An 11,518-nucleotide genomic window follows, 5' to 3' on the forward strand; every position below is an offset into this window, starting at 1 on the left:
AAAAAAAAAAAAAAAAAAAAGGGACACTAAATATAGTCAATATAGAAACAGCCAATACATAGAAAATAATTAACACTTTTTGTATTTCCCCTGTTGCCCTTGCTATTTGGGGTATTGTGGGAAAAATGAGACTTTACCCTCTAGGAGTTCTGCACTGTGTGTGTGTGTGTGTGTGTGTGTGTGTGTGTGTGTGTGTGTGTTGGTAGAAGGGTTCTAGGCAGAAGGAAGGGGATGGCAAGGTAACTTCACAAACAATTATAAGAGGAAGAAAGGAAAAGCACCATAATATTAGTGCTAACAAAGCCCTGGGGTTTCAGAGCAGAAATACTAGAGTCTGGATGGAGCAGGTAAGTTTTCAAGAAGGAGGGACTTTGAGAGGGGCCCCGAGTTCTGCAGGTTCTATTTCTGCAGAACCTCGACACGTTTCAAAACTGGTCCAAGGCTTCTTCCATGATCTGGAAACAGGAGGAAATGGCCCAGGCCCTGTTTCCAAGACCCAGAATTCTAGAATAATGCTTTGGTTATGTGAGGCTTTAGGATAAATAGGATTCTGAGGGGTTGATTAAAAAACCAGTGTTGCATTTATGATGTTGCTTCCAGAGCTCTAGACAGTTAAGTTACATACAGAATTTTGGCATATAGTAATTGGTTTAATGTGTTCACTTGGGATTTGAATTTATGCCCGCCATAAGCATTGGTGTTTCCTCTTCTGAAAACCGCCCCCCCCAAAAAAACTTGTAAATAGCAAAAAACAGCAAAATCTATGATACAAATTGCTTTCTATAACTTAGAGAATCCAACAATTATTTATTTTGTATCTTAGTAATTGAAGAAAATGTTAAGGAGTAAGGATTACTACAGCCTCTTTATAAATTGTATATAGTATTTTTAAAATACTCTGATTCTATGTGGATGTTTTATTTTTGGGGATACTTTTTTTTTTTTTTTTGCCATACGCAGGCCTCTCACTGCTGTGGCCTCTCCCATTGCGGAGCCTAGGCTCTGGCCGTGCAGGCTCAGCGGCCATGGCTCACGGGTCCAGCCGCTCCACGGCATGTGGGATCCTCCCGGACCGGGGCACGAACCCGTATCCCCTGCATAGGCAGGTGGACTCTCAACCACTGCACCACCAGGGAAGCCCATCTGAGCACTTTTAAGGTAGGCTAAGCTAAGCTATGATGTTTGGAAGGTTAGGAGTATTAAATGCATTTTTGACTTACAATATTTTCAACTAGCAATAAGTTTATCGGGACTTAACCCACGTGTAAATTGAGGAAAATCTATGTATGTGTTATACTCTTTAATGTCTGACTTCTTCCACCCAGCATAATGATTTTGAGATTCATTCATGTTATTGAATGTATCAATGACTTCTCCCTTTTCACTGCCAAGTAGTATTCCATTGTAATGATATACCACAATTTATCTATTCATCTATTGATGTCTATTTAGTTTTTTTTCCCAGTTTTTCACTATCACAAATAAAGCTGCTATTAATATTTATATACAAGTCTGTGTTTGAAGAGATATTTTCATTTCTCTTGGGTGAACACCTAGGAGTGGAATGGCTGGATCATAGGTTAGGTGTAGGTTTAACTATGTAAGAAACAGCTAAACTGTTTTCCAAAGTGGTTGAATCATTTTAAATTTCTACCAGTAGTGTGTGGGAGTTAAAATTGCTCAGTATCCTTGCTATCACTTCATATGGTCAGTGTTTAAAAATGTCAGCCAATCTAGCTGGAGTGTAGTGGTATTACATTGTGTTTTCAATTTGCACTTCCCCAATCATTAATGAGGTTGACCATCTCTTGATTTACCTATTTACCATCTATATATTGTCTTTGGTGAAGCGTCTGTTCAAATATTTCGCCCATTAAAAAAAATGGATTGTTTCCATGTCTTGGTTATTGTGAATAGTGCTGCTATGAACATAGGGGTTTATGTAGCTTTTCAAATTAGAGTTTTCTCCAGATATATGCCCAGGAGTGGGATGGCTGGATCGTATGGTAATTCTATTTTTAGTTTTTGAGGAACCTCCATACTGTTCTCTGTAGTGGCTGCACCAATCTACGTTCCCACCAGCAGTGTAGGAGGTTCCCTTCTCTCCACACCCTCTCCAGCATTTGTCCTTTAACAGATCTTGTAGTACAGTTCTACTGGTGATGAATACATTCCGTTTTTTATGGCAGAAAAAAGCCTTTATTTCCTCTTTCTTTTTTAAATACATTTTTTCTGAATATAGAATTTGGGGTTGATAGGTTTTTTTTCCAATACGTTAATGGTGTTGCTTCATTGTCTCCAGGCTTGTTTCTGACAAGAAATCTTCTCCCATTCTTATCTTTGTTCTTATGTCATATCTTTTTTTTTTCTGGCTTTCTTTCTTTTTAAAGATTTTTCTCCTTATTACTTGTTTAAAGCAATTTAATGATAATGTGCATTGGTTTGTTTTCTTCATGCTTTTTGTGCTTGGAGTCAATTGAAATTCTTCCGTCTGTGAGTTTATAGTTTTCATCAAATTTGGAAGTTTTGGGCCATTATTTTTTCAGAAAAAAATTTTTTTCTGTACCTCCTTCTAGCTCTTCTATTCTTGAAATTCTAATTTCATATACATTAGGCCATTGGCAATTGTCCCACAGCTCCCTGATTCTGTGTTGTTTTCCGTGTTTTTCTGTGTTTCATTGTGGATAGTTTCTATTGCTACATCATCAAGTTTATAAACCTTTTATTCTGTAGTATCTAATCTGCTTTAGTCCCATTCAGTATATTTTTCAACTCAGCCATTGTAGTTTTTATCTCTAGAAGTCTGAATTTGGTCTTTTTAATATTTTCCCTTTTCCTACATAACATGATCAATCTTTCTTTTAGCTTCTAGAATGCACTATATGGCCTGTATTTCTATGTTAGCAGTCATTGATAATTATTGTTTTGATCTATTAATTCATAAAACTGAAAAATGATGCTTTTAAGATTCTATTATGCCTACTTTATTTATAAGTGGGGATAATTCTGTAAAGAGAACTTACCCCTTACTATTTGGCTGTCCTGAGGAACTTATCATATAAGACAGGCAGAATAAACATGTAATTCTTTTTCTTTATTTCCCACTTTTGAATATAAGGAATTGATTTTCTAACATTCTTCCAGGGTGATCAATGAGTTGTTATTTTCTCTTAGTTTCATTATTAACTCATAGATTTAAATTATTTTTTATTTTTGAGAAGTCTTTCTGATTCTATAAGCTACCTGCCTTTGGGATTTCTTTATAAGTCCACTAAGACTGACATCTTTTCGAGCCACTCTTAAGATACAAAACTACAGTGATTTTCGTGATAGACCCCAAGGTCTGGAATCCCAGTACCACTGTATTTGAATGTCATCTTATTGTTTCTGAGAACATTCTAAGAATTTTGCAGCACCTAATAAAATATTACATATTTCCACACTCCTAATGCAGGGTGCACAGGTTCGATCCCTGATTGGGGAACTAAGATCCCACATGCCACAGGCAGGGTGCAGCCAAAAAAATAAATATATAAAGTCACACAGATCTGTGCTTAAATGCTGAAAAAAAAAAAAAGAATAAAATGGATAACCTGTATAGCACAGGGAACTCTGCTCAATATTCTATAACAACCTAATTGGGAAAAGAATTTGAAAAAGAATAGACACATGTATAAGTGAATCTCTTTGTTGTACACCTGAAACTAACACAACATTGTTAATCAACTATACTCCAATATAAAAGAAAAATTTTTTTTAAAATTAGTCTGGGGGCTTCCCTGGTGGTGCAGTGGTTGAGAGTCTGCCTGCCGATGCAGGGGACACGGGTTCGTGCCCCGGTCCGGGAGGATCCCACATGCCGCGGAGCGGCTGGGCCCGTGAGCCATGGCCGCTGAGCCTGCGCGTCTGGAGCCTGTGCTCCGCAACGGGAGAGGCCACAACAGTGAGAGGCCCACGTACCGCAAAAAAAAAAAAAAAATTAGTCTGATTTGGGTAATTCAGGTGTATAACTGTTTAAAGAAAAAAGTTATGGATAACATAAATATATTTATTTTTAATCTTTGTTAACCACGGTATTTGCCCTAATGGTATTTGGAAAGTTGGTATATGTTAGAAGACATTTTAAAGATTCTTATAGAACTCAATACTCTCAGACTTGAAAGGGAACTTAATAGTTGCTTAGTTGAATTCATAAAATAATTGGCCTAATTGCTAGTGATCAAAGTTGAAACTGAAAAAAATTACATTAGCTTTCAAGATTTCATCATTTACTTTAATTAACATTTTAAGAGCCTGAATAGTAATTGGTAATTAAAGAGCTCCATTTCTTTACATTAATTGTATGTAATTAATTTTAAAGTCTGGTAAGTCTTGGCAAATAGAATATTTGTGTCTCCAATTCCTGTAGGATGTTTGATAAGTAATTTGTATCCTCAGTTGCAACTAGCTTATCAAGCTGTGAAGCACTGCCAATTATTTAGCCTTATAATTTCAAATATTTTAAAAATTGCAGTTGATTGAACTGATAAACAGAAGTAGGAAGTGTGACAAACTCTGTTTTATTCTTTCATTAAGTGCAAAGTCCTAAACCTGTTTTCAACAATACCAATAATCTCATCTTGTTGTTGTTAGAAGAATTAAGTAAGGTAATATATCAAAGCACCTAACAAGTAGTAGTTCTGTAAAATTGTTACTGTCTTTTCTTATTGCTTGCCATACACAGAACACTAATTTTCTTCCAATTACATTTTCTCAACAATTTTCAATGGAGTGGTTCTCTTAAACAATCAAATACATTTTTAGTGCCTAATGTTAGAGTTTTATTTACAGTATTACTTTAACTGAAAGATAAAGAGATCATTTATGAATCATTGGTTTTAATCTGGGTAAGTATATTTTCTAATTATAATATTATAGAATCTCTTTTCTGACAAATTCATTCCTTGGTTAATGATATATAACTTTTCTGTCAAAATTATGGGGCTCTACCATTTCATGTGAAAAATGGCATGGATTCATTCTTTTTTTAAATTGAGGTAGAATTGACATATAAGGTTGGGGTTGGGGTATAATTGACATATGAGGTTGGGTACCATATCATAATTGAATCTGAGGGTTTCAGCTGAGACCCAAAGGGTGTGTAAATCATCTCTGCTCTCTCCAGCCTTGGCACATTTTGCCTCCTCTGCCTACTTGTCCCTTCTTTCTGCTTCTCCCACTCCATCTTAGTCACCCTTCAAGATGCAACTCACTTGTTTTCTCCTTCTGGACGTCTTCTGGCATCCCACAGTTGGGTTGCCTCTGCTCTGTTGCCAGAGCAGTTTGTTTGTTTGTTTTAAATCACAGTATTTATCACTTAGTATTGTAATTTTGCTTCACTGTCAGTAGATTATGAGCCATCCCTTGCGCCCCAAGGCAATTTTCACCATGAAAGTTACTTTTATAAATTAAATAAATCTCTGCTATGTGGGCAGAGAGAGTATTTCATGCCTAGCGTATAGTAAGCATGCAATAAAAATGTATTGACTTAATGATGAATGATTAGCCTGTTGCCTTGTGTTTGTTGTTCCATGACTATCTCACACTTTTTTTTTTTTTTTTTTTGAACCTGTCTCTGGTTATTCCAGCCCTACTAATACATTGCCTCTAGTCTAGATCGTATCTGCTTTGGTTGGGTTTGTCAAATCATTCAGCCGTTCTTAGAATAAAACTGCTGCCCTTTGGTTGTGCATTCTGCTTTCAGACAATGGAACTGTATACGCTGAAATATAAGGTAAAGGAAATCATTCTTTCGTAAATTCCTCCTTCCAAGCAAAGCAATCTAGATTACAGCAGTAAAATCAGGCTGTCCTACTGGGTCTGTAGACATATTTACAAAAGTGAGGAAAATGAAAACCTCTTGCATCAGATCTTTACTAGGAGTCATTTATAGTAAATGGAGCTCAAGGTGCTAGAAAGCATCCCATAAACCCATGGAGCTCTGGTGGCAACATTGGCACTGTTAAGTGATTTTTTTTGTTGTTTTGATTTTGTTTGTTTGTTTGTTTGTTTTTTTGCCCGACCTTGTTTTTCTCCTTTTCTACTCTCCTTGCTCTTCTTGGGGTAGCTTGTACCTTAGATGAAGTCAGAAGCCTTTCTTGTACTTCCCACCATGCTATGGGAGACACTGCAGACCCAAGTTTTCTGGGCAGAGGGCCTAGTCAGCAGGAATGCCTTAATGTATTCCCCTTCTGTAACGTCCAGAATTTGGTTGACTTCTTTGGTATCCCATTTTCCGTGTGAAATCTTTAAACCCCAACACAAGCATGTTTCATATTGTGCCCTGTGACTTGCTTATTTGGTACTTTGTGATTGATCTTTGCATCTAAGAACTTTGATCGAGTGTATTGGAATCAGCAAATATTGATTCTCTTTGTGAAGTCCTCTTTGTTTTCCCAGTTGCAAGATTTGGGCCAATTACTTTTTTTTTTTTAGTATTTGACAGTTTATTAAAATAAACCTTTTTCCTCCATACAGATTTTTTTTTTTTACATCTTTGTTGGAGTATAATTGCTTTACAATGGTGTGTTAGTTTCTGCTTTATAACAAAGTGAATCAGTTGTACATATACATATGTTCCCATATCTCTTCCCTCTTGTGTCTCCCTCCCTCCCACCCTCCCTATCCCACCCCTCCAGGCGGTCACAAAGCACCGAGCTGATCTCCCTGTGCTATGCGGCTGCTCCCCACTAGCTATCTACCTTACGTTTGGTAGTGTATATATGTCCATGCCAATTACTTTTATATTAGATAATTTCTGCTAGAAGGATTTAGCATCTAATCAAACTCTCCATTTAAAATATAATGGGCAGAATTCTCTAAATTTTTTCCATAGCTACTCTACTTGGTTGGAACTAGACTTGGTATTTCTAGAATTTGCTTTTGCAGTTCCAATCTGAAAAACAAATGAACAAAGGGAAACACACGCACACACACAAACGCACAGAGGATTTGTTCTTTTGTTTATTATCACATTGTCCATTTTCAGGTTGAAATCTCTCTCTCTCTCTCTCTCTCTCTCTCTGCCAATCAGCTTAGTCTTTTAGAGGCATTTCCAACATTTCCCCTGGACTCTGGAGTCAGAATACTTCAGATCTCAGCTCTGCCACTTACTATGTGAAAATAGGCAGAATTTTAACTTCTATGCTTCGCCTTCCTAATCTATAAAATGAGGATAAAAATAGTACTTACCTCATAGGGTTGTTGTGAGGACTGAATGAGTTAATATCACTAAAGCCTTCAGATCAGTGCCTGATACATAACACTAACAAAATACATGTTGACTGCTATTATTTTTATCTAACAATCTTCTTAGTAGTTCTGTCGTCACATGAAGGGGAATTGGGATAAAAAGGAAAGCTCCTGGAACTGCTGGATTTTTTATCTTCTAATATGGATCTTGTATTTTGTTGATTTTCCTGTCCACCACTGTTCTATTTACTAACTCTGTTTTGCTCATTATTATGTCTTGAGTGCCTAGCACACGATCGGACACTTAGTAGGCACTTCATGAATGCTTGTTTAATGAAGGAATGAATTCCTTCTGAAAGTATGCTCTGACACTGGCTGCCTGCGTTGTTTTTGCCTCACAGGATCTGGTGTGGGAGGAAGTGTCCTCTTAATTCACGACTCTTCATAAAAAGGAACGAAAGTGAGTGATTTGTAGTGAGGCGGATGGACCTAGAGTCTGTTGTACAGAGCTAAGAAAGTCAGAAAGAGAAAAACAAATACCATATGCTAACGCATATATATGGAATCTAAAAAAAAAAAATGGTTCTGAAGAACCTAGGGGAAGGACAGGAATAAAGATGCAGATGTAGAGAATGGACTTGAGGACCCGGGGACGGGGGTAGGGGAAGCTGGGATGAAATGAGAGAGTGGCATGGACATATATATACTACCACATGTGAAATGGATGGCTAGTGGGAAGCAGCCACATAGCACAGGGAGATCAGCTCGGTGCTTTGTGACCACCTGGAGGGGTGGGATAGGGAGGGTGGGAGGCACAAGAGGGAGGGGATCTGGGGATACATGTATACATATAACTAATTCACTTCGTTATACAGCAGAAACTAACACACCATTGTAAAGCAATTATACTCCAATAAAGATGTTAAAAAAAAATCCACGGCTCTTATCACAGGGAGGTCCAGCACTTGTGAGTCCTGCAGACTAAACCTTCACCCGAATATTCTGTGTCTGCAGCTCTTCTGTGCCTCGTCATGAAAGCCCCTTTCACAAGAAGAATCTCTTCCTACGCGGGGTCTGACCTGAAGGTAGAGTCTCCACTTGGGTAGAGTCATGACAACATCACCACCTTTAGGCCCCTGCAACAGCATTCAGGAGATAACTGTCAAATCGTTTCAGTTATTTCCTCTTGATAAGAGAAAGACCTGAATGTTGCCCCTCCCCTGTCCCCTCTTCTCCTCTGTGTTCTGGTCTAAAGGGACCTGTGGGTTGATGTTGGCCATGTTTTATTTGTTTTAATAGGTGTTGTCATTTAGCTGCTTCCATTTCTCGAGTTTTGATTACGTATTATCTTTATTGATGCACCGACACTATTTCATCGCGAGGTCAGGACATCCTGGGACACCTTGGGCCTTGGTTTCCTTTTATGTAAATTGAGAACAATTGAACCATATGATGTCCTTGGTCAATTCCAGCGCTAAGGTTTTATGAGTAAAAGCTAGGTAGATAAATTAGACACTTTCACCTTTTTCTTCCCTTCCCTTTTCTCTATGTAACCTTATGGAAATTTGTGGAGTAAAAAGGATGACGAAGAATTTCCTCCTACTTGACTCCTAAGCAATTCTTGTGCTCAGATGGGGTTTGAAAATTCACCTCCTCAAAGGAGACTGGCAGTTCCCCCCCTGCCGAGGTACAAGCCATCTTCTCCAGACATTAGTTTGCTCCTCCTCCTAATTTAGAAACTAATACTAATTTCCTGGTGCTTTCTCCTGACAATCAACAGCTGAATATTGTACCGTGCAATGTATATAACAGCCAGGGTGATTTTTCAAAAAATAATTTTTTTTCTTGTCATTCTCACATCTCCTATGCTTCCCATATCTCTCCTGCTCCAGCCATGCTTTCTTTCTTTCAGTTTCTGGAAAGCACTAGGTCTTTCCTGCCTCAGGACATTTGCACACTTTTCACTCAGGTTACCTGAGTTATTCTCTCCTTTGCATCCTCCCCAAACCCCTATTTTCTTGCTTCACTTCCTCATATAGCTGGCTCCTTCTCCTTTTCCAGATCTTAATTTAAATTTCATTCCTTGAAAGAACCATCTCTGACCACCCAATTGAAAGCAGCTGTAAATTCCTAGCATAGAATTTATGCATTACAAACACAGCTTTAATTGTAATTTGGAAATTCTAATTTTTCATTTGTTTTCTTATTTATCATCTCTCTCCCCCATGAAACTATAAGCTCTGTGAGGACAGAGACAAGGTACTATATATTTGCCAGTGTATATCATGCCCAGCACATTATACCTGCTCAAAAAATGTTGGTTGAGTGAATGGAAGAGTATTATTAGCCCCTTTTCAACAATATTTTCTGTATTTACTTCTGATTTCTTAGATTTCCTGTGTTTCATCAGCTAGAGAAATGAAATCCATTACCAGGATGAAAAGAAAATTTTATGAGGTAAGTATTCCAAATTCTTGTCTTTGAATGCTTTGTTTTTTAAAATGTGAAATATTTCTGCTTCTAATATTTCCACTTTATCCACAGATTGGAAAGAAAGGAATCTACAAAGCCATCAGTGAACTGGCTATTCTTCTTTCCTGGATTAAACAATTTCTGGAAAGCGTTAAGTAATGCAAGAAGCCAAGTGGATTGACTTGACTGTTATTTTGAAATATAATGAGAACAACCAGAAATCAATTTAAAGCAGTGTATTTCCTTTTTAAAATTTTGTACATAATACTAACAGCAAATTAGATGATTCGGAATAGACTAGAGGACTTTAATGTAATAAAATTTTGGAGGTAAGTAAATTGTCACTAATATGCACATTTTCTGTATTTTCAAAGAATGTTTTCATCCTGAACATGTTTTGTCATTCCCAAGTGCATTGCATGAGTTTAATCTAAAGGTGTATAACCAGAATTAAATCATGCAATATTTGTGCATAGAAAACGACAGATTTCTGGGATACAATATAATGTTATTGAGACTTACATAGATGCCGTGTATATGATTACTGTCTACTTAAGGGCTTGATGATTATTAATTAAGCCCAGTGTGAACTTAGCCCCTGATAGATTTTGATTTTAATGAAATAAGCTGTGTTTCTTTCTCCTGGATGTCCTTTTTAGGACGGTATGCTAGAATTTCATTGAGTACAATGGGTAACTACCAGATCAGATCAAATAGGACACACATGTAAACTAACTGCTTGGAATGGTTTACTAGAAACACCTTTGACAGATAACCCAAGCTACACAGACTACAATGAACCAAGTTGAAATGATGCCGAAGCCTGATTATGTTCCTTCCGGGTGCCATACAATTAAGAAGGTTGGTAGAGGCCAAATAGAAGTCTGAATAGCAGCTCAGAGTTCACCACAGGAAACTTTCCTTACTATCTAAAAACCTTACCCACACAGCTAGCCCTTCAGCTGAATGAGTCATATTGCCTGACCATTGTTTTGCATTAAACGGATCCTGCCTCGGCATTGTAGGCATGGGCAGTTTCAGACAGCAATTTGTGTGATGGCCAGTTTGCTTCCACAGAGCACCCATTGTGCCTCTGCCGCGCACAGCCAACACCAGGACTTGGTGTTTTGTGATATGAGTAGGCGGGGCTTCCCGAAGGCCTTTGTGGATTTCATCCTTGGAACCTCCTCTCTACTTTGCTTTCCCACCATCCAGTTCTTTTCAATTACATGGTCATTAGTCTGTTCACCTGGGACTGTCCTCTCTTGGTTTATCTCATAGTCCAAAATTACCTCTTTGTTCTCTGCCCCTTCTCCATTCTGCCTTCCCCAGTAACACTCCATGGCCCCATGTCTTATCCTACTGAGGACCTCATTGTTACACAAATCCACAGGCAGGGAAACGTGTGGTGAGTGGAGGGGATTGGCGGTGGGGAGACTGGGGGACTCTGTCTTCTTTTCGTACTGTTGATTTAGGGCTTCCCAGTGCAGGCTCCTAGGCCATCAGTAATGGGGCAACCTTCTTTGTTGAGAAACATTTGGAAGAGCTGGCATCTTGGGGATCAGGAATCTACCCCCTGGCTCTCCCCTGGACCTGAGAGGAAGTGGTGCACCCACGGCCTCTCATTGCCCCACTTTCAGGGCCCTCGGTGGTTTCCAGGATCAGGCACCCTCACAGCTGAGTTTGTGCTGTACTTCCACAGAGCTGGGAGTCTCCATCTTGGTTACAAAGCATTCTTAGGTGCTCCATTACTTAGGGATGCCGGGTATTAGAGGGGCTGTGAAATGTTCATTTGCCAACTTTAGGTCCTTAGGGA

At 38.4% G+C, this 11,518-nt stretch overlaps 1 protein-coding gene across 1 annotated transcript in view; it reads left to right on the plus strand.

Moving 5' to 3' along the window:
- IL26 (interleukin 26) overlaps positions 1 to 10,173 on the plus strand; it is a 17,931-nt gene extending 7,758 nt beyond the window's left edge. The window contains exons 4-5 of the mRNA XM_024737114.1: positions 9,622 to 9,687; positions 9,775 to 10,173. Of these exons, the coding sequence (XP_024592882.1) occupies positions 9,622 to 9,687; positions 9,775 to 9,861 (153 nt within the window). The 3' untranslated portion in view covers positions 9,862 to 10,173. The remainder of the gene's footprint in view (positions 1 to 9,621; positions 9,688 to 9,774) is intronic.
- The last annotated feature ends 1,345 nt before the right edge of the window (positions 10,174 to 11,518 follow it).

This window comes from Neophocaena asiaeorientalis, unplaced genomic scaffold (assembly GCF_003031525.2).
Source record: "Neophocaena asiaeorientalis asiaeorientalis breed wild unplaced genomic scaffold, Neophocaena_asiaeorientalis_V1.1 scaffold134, whole genome shotgun sequence".
Taxonomy (NCBI): Eukaryota; Metazoa; Chordata; class Mammalia; order Artiodactyla; family Phocoenidae; genus Neophocaena; species Neophocaena asiaeorientalis.